The sequence below is a fragment of the Leptodactylus fuscus genome, chromosome 5 (assembly GCF_031893055.1).
Source record: "Leptodactylus fuscus isolate aLepFus1 chromosome 5, aLepFus1.hap2, whole genome shotgun sequence".
In the NCBI taxonomy this organism is placed as follows: Eukaryota; Metazoa; Chordata; class Amphibia; order Anura; family Leptodactylidae; genus Leptodactylus; species Leptodactylus fuscus.
Window position 1 is genome coordinate 147,013,220 of NC_134269.1, and position 17,968 is coordinate 147,031,187.

The following is a 17,968-nucleotide window of genomic DNA, read 5'->3' on the forward strand; positions in this document are numbered from 1 at the left end:
ATAATAGATGATATTGAATATATTATTCAAAAGGGGTGTTTATTGAGCCAGCAATTCTCTTATTACCTTGATTTCAACTTTAACCCCATGGTTACTGGAGTTCTTGGGCAGTGTATTTTGGATGAGCAGCCTGGCCTCTTTGTCTTTGTACATTTCCCGATATGTATTAACCAGTTGATGGCACTGTTGTTGTTGTTGGACATGTCTAACCTTGTGTAACTGATTTAGTATCAGGGCCTCTACATAAGAATTGCTGAGACAACTAAAGGACCATTTTTCTGTAACACTTGGTAGGCCATTAGAAATCTCATTAGAATAAAGTGCCACAACAGAAGTGTCGGGGATTAGTGAGGTGTAAGGAGATTTATGAGCTGCTTGGCTTAGTCTGCAAATCTTAATAGTGAAATCTACTGCAAAGGTATTTTATTTGGATTATTAATTCATTGATTAATGCCAAGACAGCGAATGCCCTTATCTGACCTTGTAGACAGCTAGAATATATTAATGTTCCTTCCACCAAAGGACCATCAGCAAATGAGTAGTGAAGAGTCCTCCTGAAACAATTCTGGATTTTTCCATCGTATCTTGGTTTGCCCAGCATACCCTGGAATGATCCGATCACAGCATAACCCGATACGGGTCCAATCACAAAGAGCTGCTCAGAGGCCCAATAGGTCAAGGGGCCTTTTTATCTGAACATCAACTTTCTACTATCTAATAGAGGACTGGTAATAATTGGTGGATTGTTAGAGAGACATAACGGGGTGCTGTATAAAGAGGTATTGAAATATTATTATTCTTGCACAGGGGTCCTTAGCGGTCTGTGCCCACCACTGGAGCTACTGTATTACACATTAGTCAAGTTAATGCTAGCTGTGATAGTAAGGTGTCAAAATACACAGTGCTTCACAGCTTGCTGGATATGGGGCTGTGTAACTGCAATGATCATGCTTATCCATGTACGCTTGTGAAAGTGCCTACAAAGGACATGTGTACATGGAGTATGTATGATTTTTAACACCGATCAGCATCTAAATAAAGCTCTGAACTGTACTATTCCCTATGCGGGTACAGCAAAGTACTATGCGAACTCCAGCGATTGCCCTTTATCTGACATCGACATACCCTGTTACTCAGCATTGGTAACATGCCATTGTTCATATACTGTACATCGGAATGTGTTCAGTATGGATCGACCCCTCCCTACAAATGAAATGGCACAGGTTATGAATATCACTTTCGAGGCGGTGTACCTTACAGTTCCAGGCAGAACATGCGCACATGGTTTATACTGTTTAGAAAATTAATCTGGATTTTAACACACGGAATCTCAGTTATGGAAGGTAACCTTTGCACAGAGTACAATGGGCATGTTTGCACTTGTGTGCCTCTGAGGTCAAAGCAGGGAATAACTACGTGCATTGCCACCCTCTGTGCGCTGGAAACACCCCAGCGAGTAAGTAGTAGGCAGAAGTAAGTTACTGCTCAGATGATATCACTCACGCTGTTTTTATCAGTTTGTTTCTTGTAGTTCATGGATAGACAGGTGGGAAATGTGCTAAAAAAAAAAATTGTACATTGCCTTATCTTTTGAGCTGCTTTCTACTAAAATATACATAGGTTTTATTATGCTTTTTAAGGCATGTAACAATAATTATATGGATTGCCAGAATCCCCTCTTTGGGTGAAGACCTGGTGCTGCGCCAACCACATGCCAGGCTACTCGTGTCTTCACTTACAAGTTAACTCATTACATGCAGATTTACAGGTAACCAGTTAAGGTCAACAAAACTGAAGCTCCTGGGCCCCAATGCAAAATTTGTAATGCGGCCCTCACTTACCATGTGCTATTTACAATACTGGTATTGTCATTTTGTAGAGGGGCATTTCGTCCCCCTCAGGCTCCAGGGGCCTAATTGCTACCTCTGTATCCCCTATAGCTACTCCTTTGCCAGGTTCCTTTTAAAGGGAATCTACCATTAGCTCTAGTGATTTTTATCTAAGCATATATTTGCATAGCCTTTAAAAAGGCTTTTTCAGGGAGCCTTCAAACAGAGTATACGCTCCGCTCATTCTGAACGTGTAAAAACCAGCTCCCATTGACTTGAACGGGTGCCAGCATACGTGCGCTCCCCATTGAAATCAATGGGAGGCTTTTTTTCCCTATTCCTGTCAATGTGATATGCGCGTACTACTGCTTAGACATAGGGTGGCATATTTTAGCCATTGGATTTCGTTCAAAGGTAGAATTCTAGTCCGTATATTACTGACTAGGTATGCTGACACATAGCAACCCAGTATATGCTGAAAGGTCTCTCTTTTGACATAGGCTGGGTGCATGGAGTTCATACACCAGATATAAAAAAACAACTATATGTGAATAGAGCCCAAGAAAGTGGTATGCACTTATGTTTACCTAGATATTAGGGCACCTTTGAGTTGTTGAAAATGGTAAAAAAAAACATATTTTTATAGTAATTTGGACAGTTACAGGGACTAAGCAAAATCTTTAAGAAAGATACTGCAGTTGTCTTTGACCTTGGCACTTCACAATGGTGTTGAAAACTGTGTGCTTTTAAGAACAATGAAGACTTTCAGATCTTTTACAGGTTTCCTTCCTTTCATTATGGCATAAATGTAAGCACAACACTGATGTAAGCTGTTATTGTAGATCTGACTGTGTTAGGATTGTACTTTATGAAAGATTAGTTTATTCAGCCATCATTTATAAGGCACATACATATATATTACATATCTGTAAACAAAGTCTATCCCTACGCTCGCCTTTGTCTTAGGCTATATTAACGCAACTGTTGTAAAAAGACAAAAAAAAACAAAACCTGTGAAAAACAAGTTGAACAATCTGTTTTTCACAGCCGGTTTTCCTCTGTGAGGCACCAGGGACTATATTATAATCTGTGCTTTCTTCCATTGTCCACAAGAAAATGGTGCTCAGGCATGTGCAGTGGTGCTCAGAAGGGAGCGTTACTGCGCATGCTCAAGATTTCAAAGCACAGGAATCGAGGCTACAGAGAATGGAGGCGGTTACACCTACAGAGAGGAGGAGGGCATCACAGGAGCACAAGCAAAGGAAGGGGCATTGCCAAGGTATGACACAGGGGGTGCACGATGGCTTGGGGAATGCCCAGGATGCACAGAGAGGCTCATTTACATATCGGTTTTACCGTTATGTAAAAAAAATGGGGGTGTCTTTTCAAAATCTACTAGCAGCACCTGAATAGCCTTTTTAAAGGCTATTCAGGCATATCACTATGTAAAACATGATTTCCAAATGATAGAGCCCCTTTAATACTCTGACATACATGTAAGATCTAGTGTGTGTGTTTAGCATGACCTGCATTGCTTCAAGGCAAAAAAGCTAACAACGAAACGGGTCAACAGCGATCTAATTCTCAGCACTTTACTTTGGCTACTTGAAATTATCCAAATAATACAGAGTAGAACCGATTTATCTAAACTAGTGGAAAGGAAAATGGTGCCATCTCGTATTTCTCATTTATATGGTGGAGAATGAGGGCAGTTGCCTGAGTAATCTTCATTTGCATGAGATTGGATTCAGTATTTGCACTTAATAACTTCATGCAACTTTATTTCTTGGTATTTTTAATTGCTTCTTAATACAAAGAATAAGTAATAAAGCATTTTTACTGTGTTGTGATGTATTCTATATAGCAAATAAGTTGTATTGTTCACACATACAATTCCTTACTGCGCAGCCTCCAGCAGGATTATCTGTCACAGTTTCCACTGTCTGATTTGTACTATTTATTTCTAATGCAGAAATGAGAAAAAAGTGTAACATGTACAGTGACCTTTTTACTACACAATGATATCTGTCACTTGCATGCAATGCTGTCAGAGCAGTTTGACAGCCCACCTGTTATTATCTCCCTCTCCCCTATAGTACCATGGATCAGTGGTTAAAGGCAACAGTGTCTCATTGTGTTAGAGCCATGGCACACCTCCCTTGTTTGCAAACGGATATGACACAGTTAGGCTCTGTTTTTTTAACGGTTGAATGATATATTATTCAATTCATAAGGAAAATGAATACACATTTTAAGCCAATTGAGTAAAAAAACTTAAGTGGCATATAATAACAAATTCACCTTACCTGTCTGTAAGGCTAGGGCTACATGGTGACCTTGGATGCTCAATATATAGCACAGGCAAAAATGGCAGTGTTGTGCTGCCTGCATCACAATTAATAGTGTAAACATGGCGGTTCTCCACCTGCAACACAACCGTTGCAAGAAATCCAAACCTGCAGACCCACATTCACTTCCAGTTGCGATGCAGTCAGCAGTCTATACCCATGTGACATGTCACAAAGCCAATGTCTCCATGTGTTCCTAGCTTATCACACAAGTGTGGATAATCTTGTAGGAACATTGCATCCAGTGTTGCCATGTACATATGGTATTGTTCATCTTGTACAAATCTATGCTATTTGTGCTTGAAAAGACTTCAAACACTTTTGAGCCTTAAGCCATTATGAATATCACACGATGCACCAAGGATTTATTATAACAGGACGCCAACTAATAATTCAGGACACCGCAGGAAGTTCCAGAAAAAACATGCCATGTAATAGTAAACAGGATAAAGGGAACAGGACTGTCAGGTAGGTTTAGATGCCTGTAATGAAGCCATCCATACGTAGAAGAAAGGATGGTATATTTTTATAACTATAATGACTGGTAAAAGGAAATGGACGGGAGCAGGTCTCTTGGCCGCACACCCATCATTGTGTAATAGCACTTGTTTTGGAAACAGCTTTACATGAGTTTCTGACTGCAAGGCAACAACTGTAGTACACTGACTATTGTAAGATAACTGGTTAATCCTGTTATGGTCCCAGCGATGAGGTCATTGCATCCATAGATTACCTACTTGTTTACCTAATGATATTATGTTGTTTAAGCCAGATGGAAAGAATAATAACAAAAACCTTGTCACAGTTTGACAGTGCTGGGTGCAGAGATCATACACATTTCATGAGGTCTGTGTCAGGTGCCGCTGCTCGTTCCCATATACAGCCCTGGGGTCATCTATTTGTCTGCGTCACTAGTAACCTCAAGCAGCTGTTTTTTAATTTTATTCATTTAACTTTTTTTTTTCCAATTCCACCCAATATGGGTCCTAAATACCACTCTGACTCCACAGCTCTGGTTCTAATTGTAATTTATCATTCTCCATGTCTTGGTCACACTTAAAAGTTATGAGTGGTGCAAGCTGACATTAGTTTATTCCAAGTCGGTTGTGAACCATGTTTTTTACAGGGTCATCCAAAGCTTTTCTAATCTGCCCTTGGTACAAGTTTTTGATATGGTGCATGTTTTTGTCCCATTTGGATGGAGGCTTGGTTCGCAGATTCATCACTTCTAGTGGTCCCATTGTATCCCAGTATAGCACTGGGGACAAGGACTAAAGCTGATCATACACATTAGAGTAATGGTGGCTGAACCTTTTTGTTTTGGAAGGACTGACCAACCATTTAATCTGTATGGGGCCTCTCCACTGTCCCCAATGGCCATTCAGAGACTCTGTTGCAGTGTCTGTTTAAAATCGACGGACGAACAAATGTGCTTGTCTTATTGTTTGACTTCTGTTCTACCTTTTTGTTATCTTTTAATATTTTTTGACACTAAAATCGATGGATAAACAATCCTGCAAACCTGGCTTTTTTACCCAGTACTATCAGTTAAACAGAACAGATACCCAATGGACCTAATTCTTGCCAATGGGACCCATCGAGCTCTGTTGGTGTCCATTATTTTAGCAGTCTGATAGTCCATTGTCCTGGTCCTACAACGGACGTCCTAACGCGAATGTGAACTTAGCATGAGGCAAGATTCAGGTAGCTGGATATCAAGCGGTGTCTGACAGCAGCTTTCTCCCTTCTCCAGATTCAGAACATATTTATTCCCAGCCAAATTGAGCTTACATGATTGTAGGAGAAAGGGGGCCATGAGGTGGGGGAAAGCCGGACAACTAACTGCTGTCTAAAGTGCAACTGCATGGCCAGTTGAATGTGAAGGATGGCATTCTCTACACTGTGCTGTTGACAACATGCAGAAAAACCAAATAGAGAACAATGAGTATGATTTCATTGGGTTGGTGTTAGTTACCTTGAGCAGAATGACTCCTGCTATGATGAAATACACGGTTACTGACCTCTCCATTTAATGAGTGTGCGAGCAATGCTGCTTCTGATAAGATTACAGGACCTTCTGGATAGTTTATTGAATTATTAACTACCATGGGGGAGGGGAGGGGGTTTTGGTAGGAGAATTACCTACTTTTACAGAACTTATCATTGGCATGTCCTTGCATAGGCTTACATTTGCTTAAAACTTTTTTTTTTTTTTTTTACTGCATAACTTTTTCAAGAAGTACTTGGACAGCCCTTACCAATTGCTAACACATGCATGACATAAAAGTATACCTCCAGTGATCCACATAAAAGAGCTTTGTAGGATATGTGTCACAGTGTAAAGTCATGTTTCTAATCTAGAATTAAAGGGGTTATGCCACATCCATAGGATAGAGGATAAATTGCTTATTGGTGGGAGTCTGACTGCTCTGTGTGTGGTACTAATTTTTTGGGGGGGCACTGTGGGTGAAAGTATTATATTTAGGGGCACTGTGTGAAAGTGTTATATACAGGAAGCATAGTGTATGGCATTGTTATATTTAGTAGACACGTGTATGGGCCATTATAAGATGATTCCTAATATGTAGAAGTATGCAAGAGTAAGACGCTCAAGACACCTACTGAAGGTTGCAAACTTAGATGAGTTGTGGATGTCAGTAGTCATTATGGAGTCTGGGCCATAGAGAGAATAAACAGAAGAACGATTAATCTGAGATGATGTTACCTGTGTGTTTCTGGATGTAAAAGTGTCTGATCAGCACTATAGACACTCATCTACAGCATGATGTGGGTGACACCAATCCTGTTTGTGAAACCACAATTCCCAGTACATCCTCACCATTGCTCAGGTTATAATGAAAGGTGTATTTTCACATGGTAACTCATATTGCAAGAGTTAACTCAACTTTGAAATTGAGCAGACCCCAGACCACATTTTCCACAGTTTTCCATATTAACCATTTTCTTTGAGAAGACCAACCTCTAGAAGACCCCTTTTTATGTAATTTTGGGTGGTCGCCTCAAAGAGGTTTCACTGTATACTTGTGGTATTTTGTGGTACCATACAAGATTTTCCATATCCATTCTTTTTGCTAAATCCTACATACAACTCTGTCTGTTGGTGATTGTTCAGAGGACTGGTAACTGCAGTGTGTGTCTATGAAAAGTGTGCATGCCGAATATTACTATGTCAGTGTGATGGGTATATAAGAAACATTAGTGTGTCAGTGTGAGAGGTATATATACAGAAGACTAGTGTCAGTGTGAGAGGTATATATACAGAGAATCACTGTGAGGGATGTATATACAGAGTATTAGCGTTAGTGTGAGGGGTATATATACAAATATTAGGGAGTCTCAGTGCGAGGGGTATATATACTGAAGACTAGTGTCAGTGTGAGAGGTATATATACAGAGAATCACTGTGAGGGATGTATATACAGAGTATTAGCGTTAGTGTGAGGGGTATATATACAAAATATTAGGGAGTCTCAGTGCGAGGGGTATATATACTGAAGACTAGTGTGTCAGCCAGTGTAAGGGGTGTATATACAGAGAATCCGCGAGTCAGTGGGAGGGCTGTATATACAGAATTTTAGTGTGTCAGGATAAGTGGTGTATATACAGAATAGTGACTGACAATGTCTGTAAAACGCTGTGGAATATGATGGCGCAATATTAGTTACATACTTATTATATAAGTAAGCAAAATAAATATTAGTGTCAGGGTGAGGTGTGTGTATATATACAGAATATTTGTGTCAGTGTGAGGTGTGTATATATACAGAATATTCGTGTCAGTGTAAGGGGGTGTATATATTTAGTGTGTCAGTGTGAGGTGTGTCTATACAGAATATTGTCAGGGTGAGGTGTGCATATACAGAACATTGTCAGGGTGAGGTGTGCATATATAGAACATTAGTGTCAGTGTGAGGGCTGTACATACAGAACATTAGTGTGTATGTATGAGAGGTGTGTGCAAACAGAACATGTGTGACAATGAGGGCTGTACACAGAAGATAGCCGTGTGTTTCAGTATGCGCCATGTGTTGTATACATCTCGGGCATAGCGTGTGAGGGGTGTGCATCACCTGGTGTGCGGGGCCGGGGGCGGGGCACTAAGTTGTAGGGGGCGTGGCCTGTGTGGTGTAATTGAGCAGTGCAGGAAATCAGTCACCCCAGCAGGGAGATAGGGATTACTTGGAGGACGTGTACTGACTTCACCGCTTCACCCGGCCGGGCACAGCTGCCACTATCCTGGGCACCGCCCGTCAGTCTGCCAGCGTCTGTGGACTTTAGTTTGCTATGTGAGAGCCGCACAGTAGAGGGAGTCACCGGCAGAGAAGAGCCCGGCCGGGTGGCTGAGCATGTAGTGGACGTGGGCGCTTTCATCCACCCGAGGGTCAGGCAGATGACGTGGAGTAGCAGCATGAGCAGCGGATATAGCAGTTTGGAGGAGGACTCCGAGGAGTTTTACTTCACAGCTAAGACTTCCTTCAAGAAAAGCCCGTGGAGGGCAGTCCGGGGCCAGCATGTGAGTACCGAGCCCCTGCCTGCTCCCGTGTGGGGCGCACTAGTGTGGAGGTTGTCACCCGGGCAGCCCCTTCTCCCTCCACACCTCCTGCAGTGTGCCGGGTATGGTGGCTGTGTCTTCTGTCATGATCAAGTCTCCAGGACAAGTCTCCCCCTTCCCTGAGCTAGTTCACAAGCTGTCATCCTATCTTCTGAGGAGATATGGCCTCCATTACACACCTCTGTTCCCCTAGTCTTAAGACATCACGCACATGGTCCGCTTATGGCTTGGAGTTGTTATAGGGCTGCCATATATGCCTTTCTATGCTTCTGTATGCCTGTGATAGGAATAGGATAGGATTGCTTATCTTAAGAGGTATCTAGTGGAGGACAGTATGGCGGCATACAGGGGAACTTTTGGAGTTCAGAGCTGTAGAAGACTGTGTATTGCTGTAAAGCCACCTGCCCTATTGGCTTGTATGAAACCTTAGCGGGTATTCACATGTAGCAGTTTTGTTGTGGAAACTTCTGAAACTGAAAAATAATTTCCATAGATCTGCATAGTTTGGTTTCTGCAAGAATGATCAAAAGAAAAAAAAAAACTGCTGTAGAAGGAAAAGCAAATCTTCCATGTTTGGTGCCAGAGACACAACATCACTCATTCTGCGCTACATTTTGCAAACTTGGGCAGGGACTGCTCAGCACTACAAATGTATTATTAGCTTTCTGGTGCGAGTTAGGTAATCTACGCCAGTTCCTGCCTGGAGTAGACCTTGTCACATACGAGTGCATCTGAATTATTAAGGTGACGCACTTTGCTCCAGTAAGGGGATTTATCAAAGGTTTTTCGGGCGCAAATCAAATTTTCACACGGATAACCTATCCACAGTATTAATCATTAGTAGGGGATCTGTTGGGGTCTGCAAGCAGCACCTCTCAAGTAATAGGAGAACCACTATGCAATGGACAGGGCTGCAGCGCTGCTCCTATTACTTCATTACCGCCTGTGGTATGTGTTGGACACCAAAAAAATCACATACTGATGACCTATCCTGTGGATATATAAATGAATCCTAAGAATTGGTCGGTGTAAAAGCAAGACTAGACCTTCTAAAACTGCACCTGATGTTCTTAACAGGCTAACTGCATAATGTATTACTTGTGGCATATTATTCTCTGTCCCTTTCCAACAAGCCTCATCAACCTGTTGGACAAAGCACAGAAACTGTTAAATTGTCTAAAAACAGAAAAATAGGTGCAATGCATGTACACAAGCTCTTTGGTGCATTTTATTAGATTATCTGCATCACCGCTGATCTGCATGTGTCGCCTATACACCATGGCCAGCGCTACGCAATGTTTATGTTGCAGTTTGACATGCCACTAGTCAACTATTATGGAATCTGAAATTCTCATTTATTTGCATTGTGGCTTCTAGGAGATCTTGCATTTACTTGGCCATCAGTTGTGCTTATTTACCATGTCAGGTGCACATTGACAGTGATGATTTTATTTTATAAATTCCTTCCAGACAGTTTGGACTAATACTGGTTACTCTAGGAAGACCAGAACAACAGAGAAGCGGACCACTGAAATATCAGTTACACACAGCCTGACAGACCCCGTTGACTGTAATGGGGTCTAACAGGGGGTCTGTCCTTTTAAAACTGAAAGAGGAAAAAGGTTCTCTGCTCAGTATTCTTTCCTCTGCCGATTTTTAGGTGAATGTTGTGTCAGAGTACTCCAGTGCAAATATGACTGCAGCTGTAGAAAGGCAGTGTAATGGCTGAGTCTACGTGTCTGAAGAATTAAACATTCTACAATTTTCTAGTCTACCTGTAGTATTAGTAACCCGCAGTTATCAAGATCTCTGCTTGCTGTCATTCAGTAGGAATAACTTGATACAGATCATGTAATTAGCCGTATATCTGTTTGCCCATCACAAGACACAGCTTTGATAGAGCAGCAGTCTGTCCTGTGCCATAGTCCTTGACCAATTAAACCCTCTAGACATGGCCTCCCTTGACCTTGATAGTGTCATCTGTCAGTCTGTGGCTTTGTTTTTGCCCTCAGCTTACTTATTACATCATTACAATCCTTAAATCACATGGATCCCTGTCCTCATTGAACATAATCTCGTAAGTGTAGAGGTCACTACCCTGTATCGTATCAGAGCAGCACACTTGGGATCAGAGTAACTACTGAATAGGAGAAGCTATACAGAACACTAGTCCTGGGCTTTGTCCACATGAAGAGCCAGGAGGACAACTCCTGACTTATATCTCCCATACAGGGGGTTACTTTGCCTGTGCAGGGAGTGTGTAGGAGGAAGCCAGTATCTTCACGCATGATCACTTTGCTTCTTCACAGCCACACCTTACAGTATAGACAGGTCTGAGCTTTCTGACCGGTGCATTGCAGGTAGTCTTTGTCTTTCTCACAAGCAGCAGAGACGCATTTATCACCACTTGAAGAAGGGGCTGGGATTTGGGGGCAACTTGGCAGGGTCATCATCACTTTCCTTGTTCCATTCTGTGCACAGCTGTTAACTCCAGCATGCCAGAGAGATCCTGTGTCAGCTGCTGCAGAACCTGCAACAATAATTCATTAAAAAGTCTGAATATCTTCCCTTTCAATGTCTACAGCCTTGTATAATATAACAAATTCTACGGTTCTGCATTCCATAGAAGAGGGAAACTGCAGCTGACTTATCTTTTCCAGTGGCTTTGTGGTAAGGGGTTATTATTTTAGCTAATGCCTCTTCTACACACTGCTGGCAGCCCCTTTCATGTTCTAATTGTTGAGGCTCTGTTTCTACACACAGGTCCTTTCGGCTTTTAATTGTTCCTTGCCTGAGGATGTTTGATGGATTAGATCTTTCAGTTGGCAGAACGTTAGTCTGTAGGTTGAAAGCCCCTTTTCATGGGCCGACCGCTTCTTTTATGCATTTGATTGATCACCAAGTAATCCTTTGCACGTTTAGGATCCTACCACATGATGTGCTGTGTAGTGCTTAGCTTGTCTTTAGGACTGGGGTGCTTTCACTTGAGTATTGATAACCTATGCTTGGGATGGGTCATTAATATGTGATCAGTGGTGCAGACACCCAACGCACCCACCATTAAATGTTCTCATTTCAATGATTGCCATGCTGCAGTAAAGTTGACCATACCCAATTGATAGCTGTAAGCCACCTGAGCTGTTGTATCTCTCCCAGGGGCCGATTATAGCTACCATGGGCCCTAGGCGGTATGAAGATTTTGGATCCCTCCACCAGGATAAACTTTGTAAAGGCATCTGACACACAAGATAAAGGAAACTGTGGTTATGGTTTGTGGTTATGCCACAAAGGGTATTTATCCTCTATCTTTTGGATACAGGATATATAGATGACTGGTGGGGTCTGACCACTGAGACCTCCCACAAACCTGAGAATGGGGCAGTGCTTTTGTGCCCTTTGTGACTTGAGCCTTACTGTTGCCACCCTGAGTGTAGGTGTGCCCGCGCTGAAGAGGACACATCCGCGCTCCCATTTACTTCAATAGGCGTGCCCGAGAGGGCCGAAGTACAGCTTCTCAGGATCGGTGTGCATGGGTCCCATGTTCGCCCCTCCATTGATCCATTACTCTTCCTGTATTGTATGACCGTTTTCTATAAAGAACATTCTTTATCTCGTAGCTTGTTTCTATACTAAATGCATATATATTGTTTACAGATCAGTTTACGGTGCCATTTACACTGTGTATACATAGCCGGCCTGATACGTTCCACATGCCATATGTTCTTGGATTGAAAGCCATTAAAGGCCTGGCAGCTGTTCTGAAGCATGGTCTCCTGTATTTTGGAAATATTCAGGGTTGAAGAGTTCTGTGCCCTCACTTCTGACAGCTTTGTGAAATCACATGGGCACAAAGCCTTTGATAATATCACAAAGGCAAGTTTAGTATGAGGTGTCTTTAGCTGTCTGCATGTAAACAGTTATTACCCTTGTGGTTATTAAAGGCTTAGGACTAGTCAAGGACATGGACGTATATTATAAGTGTGTTTTTCTTTACTGTTTACCTATCTGTGCCAGGTCAGATGAGCTCTTGGTTTATCGGGTTCCAGTATGATTTCATGAGGTGGTGGTATCCATATAAGCCCCTAATACACCCACAAACTAGGAATGCTTTATCAATATTAGATTTTTTGATCTTCCTGAAATGTTGCCCTTTAAAATGGATTGGTACAATTTCTGATATTGCTGGAAATCTTTTACATTAGTAGTTGTAGATCCTTGTGTATATAGTAGTTGCTATAGAGTAGTGTAAGTAGTTGTAGATCCATGTGTATATACACATACTGGAATGTTTGTGTGTGTTATCTTGGTTGGTCGGAATGACAGACATGATAAATTGCTCTTTAGTTGGTGAAGCAATGAGGAAAGGTCAGCCATTGTGCGTCCACATTGAAGGTGTGTCCCTCTTCTTATGAGCTCATCTGATACAGTGTGGCACGTCATTGTGTCTCACACCCATCTCAGGCTGACTCACATCACATACTTGGAGTCTGTGGAGTGTTATAGGATGTTCCCTCTGTTCCAGGGGAAGTGTGTGATTTCTCATCATCCTTTTTCTATACATGACCTTTGTGAATGCAGTACCAGACTTGTCTATAGGACGTCACTAAGGCTGCTCCAACCTGTTCTGCGGCTTCTTACCAAGTATGTGTGTCTGTTGTTCCTGATTGTGTTATCGTGGGATATGTTATACACTACTGACGTCTGGCTGCTTTTCTAAAACTTGTCGTCCCTCTACAAGCATATGTTGATATACATTAAATATTTACAATGTACAGCGGCTCCATAGTGACGCTGTGTACATAAGCTACTATACCCCCTTGTGTAGGTGGAAGTATACGCTGAATCTTACAACCTGATCAAGCTGTCTTCCCAGCATTTTAGTCCATTAGCTGCCACAGATCAAAGGACGAGCCTGAAATATTGGCTTTTCTGCTTGTGGCTATGTGGCCTTGAGCCCAGCAAAGCATTAGAGGCTGAGCGTGACCTCCGATTTTTGATGCTATCGTTTACCTTCAGGACAAAATGGATGAAGCAGTTGTGGGAGAGCGATGTACACTTTGTGTGTTTATACATTTGGCCCCATGTGTGGTCTTGTGTAGTTGTAGACAATGGTTTGCACCCCAGACCCATAGAAGAAGTTGTCACTTGACTACTACATGGTATGCAACATACATAGAAATAGTTCATCTATATATATATTTGGCCGACAGTACCAGGATAGACATCATATTAGCAAGGGGCTGATCTGGTTGTAATTTTATATGCAGATAAGATTCCTCGCTGCATTCTTGGTGCCCAATATTGATGGCCAGTCTGCTACTTGTCTAACATTTAACCCTTCACAGAAAAAAGAACAACCATTTTAATGTCAGAACAAATTGTTTAGCTTAATAGTACCGGGGTGTGCATGCCAATTCTTATTTAGGGGTGCAGCTATGAAGAAAAGAGGTGCAGCTGGAGTCCTGGCCACGCCCCAAGTGCACTGAGCAGCTCATTTGCATAATCATCAGGTCTCTGGTGCCATATGTACCCGTTATAACTATTAGTATTTTAGTGTTTATTGATCTTTGTTTTCTTGCTGTTTCTAAGCCAGACTTCAGCATCTATGTTCCTATTAGATCATTGGTAATGAGTATTTTTCACCAGTTTTATGTTTGCTTGGGTAAAGGATAGCAGTAGTAGTAGTGATTGTGACCCAGATTCCTTCCATATATCTCTGTCTGGTGTTCTTGCAGTAGGTGGTTGTATAACTCCTACCTTATCACCTGCGGCTGTCCTAGTAGTCATGAGATGAGGGCTTCCCATGTCTTTATGCACATTATAGCGAGAAAGATATTAAATGAGTGGGGGGAGAGCGGGAGCTGGCAGGCCATGAATACCAGTATCAGTAAATTATACGTAGACGAAATTGGATTCACATTTATATTGGGCAACTTAAACTAGTGACCAAGTCCCTTTAAGTGGAGATCATGCCCACCCTCCATTAGTATAGCCTGCAAGCCTCTTTAATTGTAGTTCCTGTCTATGCAGGGCTGCAGGTACCCATAAAATTATTTTATTATTCATTCATTCATTCTTTCAATGAAGCAGTCAAAAAAGCATCTAAATGCCTAACTAAGGCACAAACAGCGCCCCTGAAAACCCTCCAGCAATGCTCAGTGTATGGATGATAGGTCTAGGCTTTGTCTTTTCCTGCCTGAAGGCATGAGGCGACTTTAGAGCTGGGGGACTTGTCCTGGACTAAGGATTCATTGGCCGGTGTGGGCTCTGCCAGGACTCTGGATTTCCTGTATGTTACTTTCACTTCTCTGAAATAACAATAAAGCTTAGACCTCAGCAGTTGTGTGTTCTCCTGATGTTTCCTGCCTGTGGCTGCCCTGGTATTGCTGACTGTGCACAAATTTACCTACATTCAGCGTGTTGTGTGAATGTCAGCTCTATTGGGGTATGTTCATATCTATGCTTGGGGACTCCGTTCCCCATTCTGATTTAGAAATGCAGAGAGAAAAGTCCTGCAAGCACAGGTGGAAAGGCTGGCAGACTCCATTATAGTAATTATAGCTTTTTAAGCCGATTAGGTTTTCGTTTCTCAGGTCCCCAAGCGAACCTGAGGAACGGAAAGCCGAATGCAGGTATGAACCTATTGTTATCAATGCTGAACATATTTCATACCCGCTCTCCTATAAAGAGTATTCCTCATGAAACATCAACCACTGTGTTGTGCTGTTCGGGCTCATTCACAGGGGGCATGTTGCCGCTCACGGAAAAAAGAAGCGAGCTGCCCTTTCTTCAGGCGGATTCTGTGGCTGATTCACATTCCCCTTAAAGGGGTTGTCCAGCGTAATTTGATGCGACTGAAGGTTTTGGACATCCGTCCAAATAACTCTTTTGCCTATGGCTTTTTTTAATGGATCCTTTCCATTGTTAACAACCTGTAGGCATAAGGCTTATTCAGGTTGATAAAGCGCAGTAGCCCCCTGCTGTCCCCTGCACACACCCTATATGAATTGCCATGAATGTATGTAGACATGCACGGTTATGTTCTTGCATAGGGTACAGCAGTTGGGGCAGCTCGGCCAATGGTTGTGCTCTCCTTACCAACACTGGGTGTGCACAGTATTTTCAGCAACATACAGTGACACTATATTAGCGGCGTTGAGTTTGATGATGGAACAGCAGACAAATAAACCCCAAATCTGTGACAGTGCAAGAAGGGATCATTTTAAACAATTGGCAGTACAACTAGCGTAACCACTTCAAGCAAAATTACGTTTAGTGGCCAGACAATCCCTTTAAGTGAGCGTAAGTCTGTAGCGCTATACACACACAATGGACAAGATCAGAACATGGTAACACCCAATTGTTGTATTATTTATAACCACACAATAAACTTCTAAGAAAACGGGTTCCAGTATTATTTCATGCAGACTACAAGTCTTAAATGGGTTATGGCACCTTAGCAACTTATCCCCTATTGACAGGATAGGGAGTCTGTCTGCTGGGAACCCACCAGTCATGAGAACAGGTGAGTTTTTCTCTTTGCTCTGGATGGAGAAGTCTTCTGATATTCACACCCATACTCTTTCAGTGGGGTGCCCGAAGATGGCAGTAATGTACAGTGCAGTAGTCTGGCCATGTTGAGAAGTCCCATTGAAATGAATGCTCCGTTCAGAACAGGGAGTATACGTCTGCCTCGAGAATGGAGCCCCCAGCAGATGGACCATCACTCATTCATAAAGGTTCCCCTATCCTTTGGATGAAGGGGGGGAATAAACTGCTAATATGGAATATCACTTTAACTAAAACTGTCTTGCTGGCAGGTCCTCTTTAATCTTTGTTTGGGGTTTTCAAGTATTCCATGTCTAAATATCTCTGAAAGAAAGTCTTATGAGTTGTGAGTGCACCAGTGACAATGTAACAAGCCATATGCTGACCTGCGGCATGGAACAGGTGTCACTATTTGTTCTAGGAGCGCGTAGCCGCCTCTAGTGCCCCAGGTAAACACTTCACCTATGCACACAATGACGGCATGATTTACATTGCAGCACTGTTTCCAGGTCCATTTGGCACCTTCGGTCTATTATACCATGGCTACACTATACTGGTTAGCTAGAAGTGTGTGTGTATATATTTTTGTTCATAATAGAAACAAAACAATAATTAGTGGAATAGGATGACCTGTATGTTTTACATGTTTTGAGGTAACAAACGTCCTTTGCACAAAGACCTGATGTTTTTCCCTACAGTCGGACTGATGATACGACTGACACCTCATCATATATGGTAGCTCCCATCTTCTGTATGTCATGGATCAAAAGTATAATGGGATCTCCCTTTGTGCTGTAATTCAGTCCACCTTTTGATCTAGAATACAAAGATGTTCAGGACATCCCTAATAAATGCCTTGGTTTGGCATGTTAATATTTGCTCACCCGTATTCCACCTCCTATATCACAACATATATGCCTAACTTTACTCCTTCTGTGGTACCAGGTTGACGCTAGGGTTTCTATTGTGTGTGTATTTTTGGTTGCTCTGGATAGATCAGGGCTGTGTGTGTGTAAATGTATTCTCTCCCACAACATGAGTGCTTGGTCTAGCTTTCCCAGGGGAAGTATGTGTCTGTTCTTGGCCAGAAATACTTGTGAATTCCTGAGCAACAAGTGCAGCATAACTTCACTATGCAGTGTCTGTAAAGTGCAGATGGTGGAGTTCTTTATTATTTTTTCTCTCCTCCTTTGTCTTCTTTCCTTCTCTCTCTCTCTCTTTGTGATTGATGCTTTTACAGATCTGACATGCCAAGCATGCAAGGTATTCAAAGAACTTGGAAGAAATCATTAAGGGCTGGGGTTTGGCAGAATACCTGGGGCTCACAAACTCCTAAAATATAGCGCTGCGGGGACCAGCACTCTAATTGTGTCCTGTGACCTATGGATGATTTACATACCGAGGGGATTATCTTTTGGCAGTCAGACTGAATACAAAAAGCAAGGAAGCAAAAGAATGTTTTATTATGGTATTGTTTAAGGGATTTCTCATTTTATTGCATACATTTATTTTTTTTTTATTAACTATTTTGATGGCCATGTGAGCAAGAGTAATTCTATCTAAAGTTTCCATTTATCTTAATTATAGGATGCAAATAATGTTAACATGGGATATCCATGCTTAACCCTTAACCTTTTGAACCTTTGTCCTTCCTTCTGCACTTCTTATCA

At 42.1% G+C, this 17,968-nt stretch overlaps 1 protein-coding gene across 4 annotated transcripts in view; it reads left to right on the top strand.

Moving 5' to 3' along the window:
• Nucleotides 1–17,968, top strand: part of RASSF3 (Ras association domain family member 3) — a 110,419-nt gene that overhangs the window by 73,846 nt on the left and 18,605 nt on the right. The window contains exon 1 of one of the 4 annotated variants that reach the window (XM_075274436.1): nt 8,350–8,711. The exons of the other annotated variants lie outside the window; for them this stretch is intronic. Coding sequence (XP_075130537.1) covers nt 8,589–8,711 — 123 coding nt within the window. The 5' untranslated portion in view covers nt 8,350–8,588. Of the gene's footprint in view, nt 1–8,349; nt 8,712–17,968 lie in introns of those variants that run through there. 4 annotated transcript variants of the gene reach the window in all.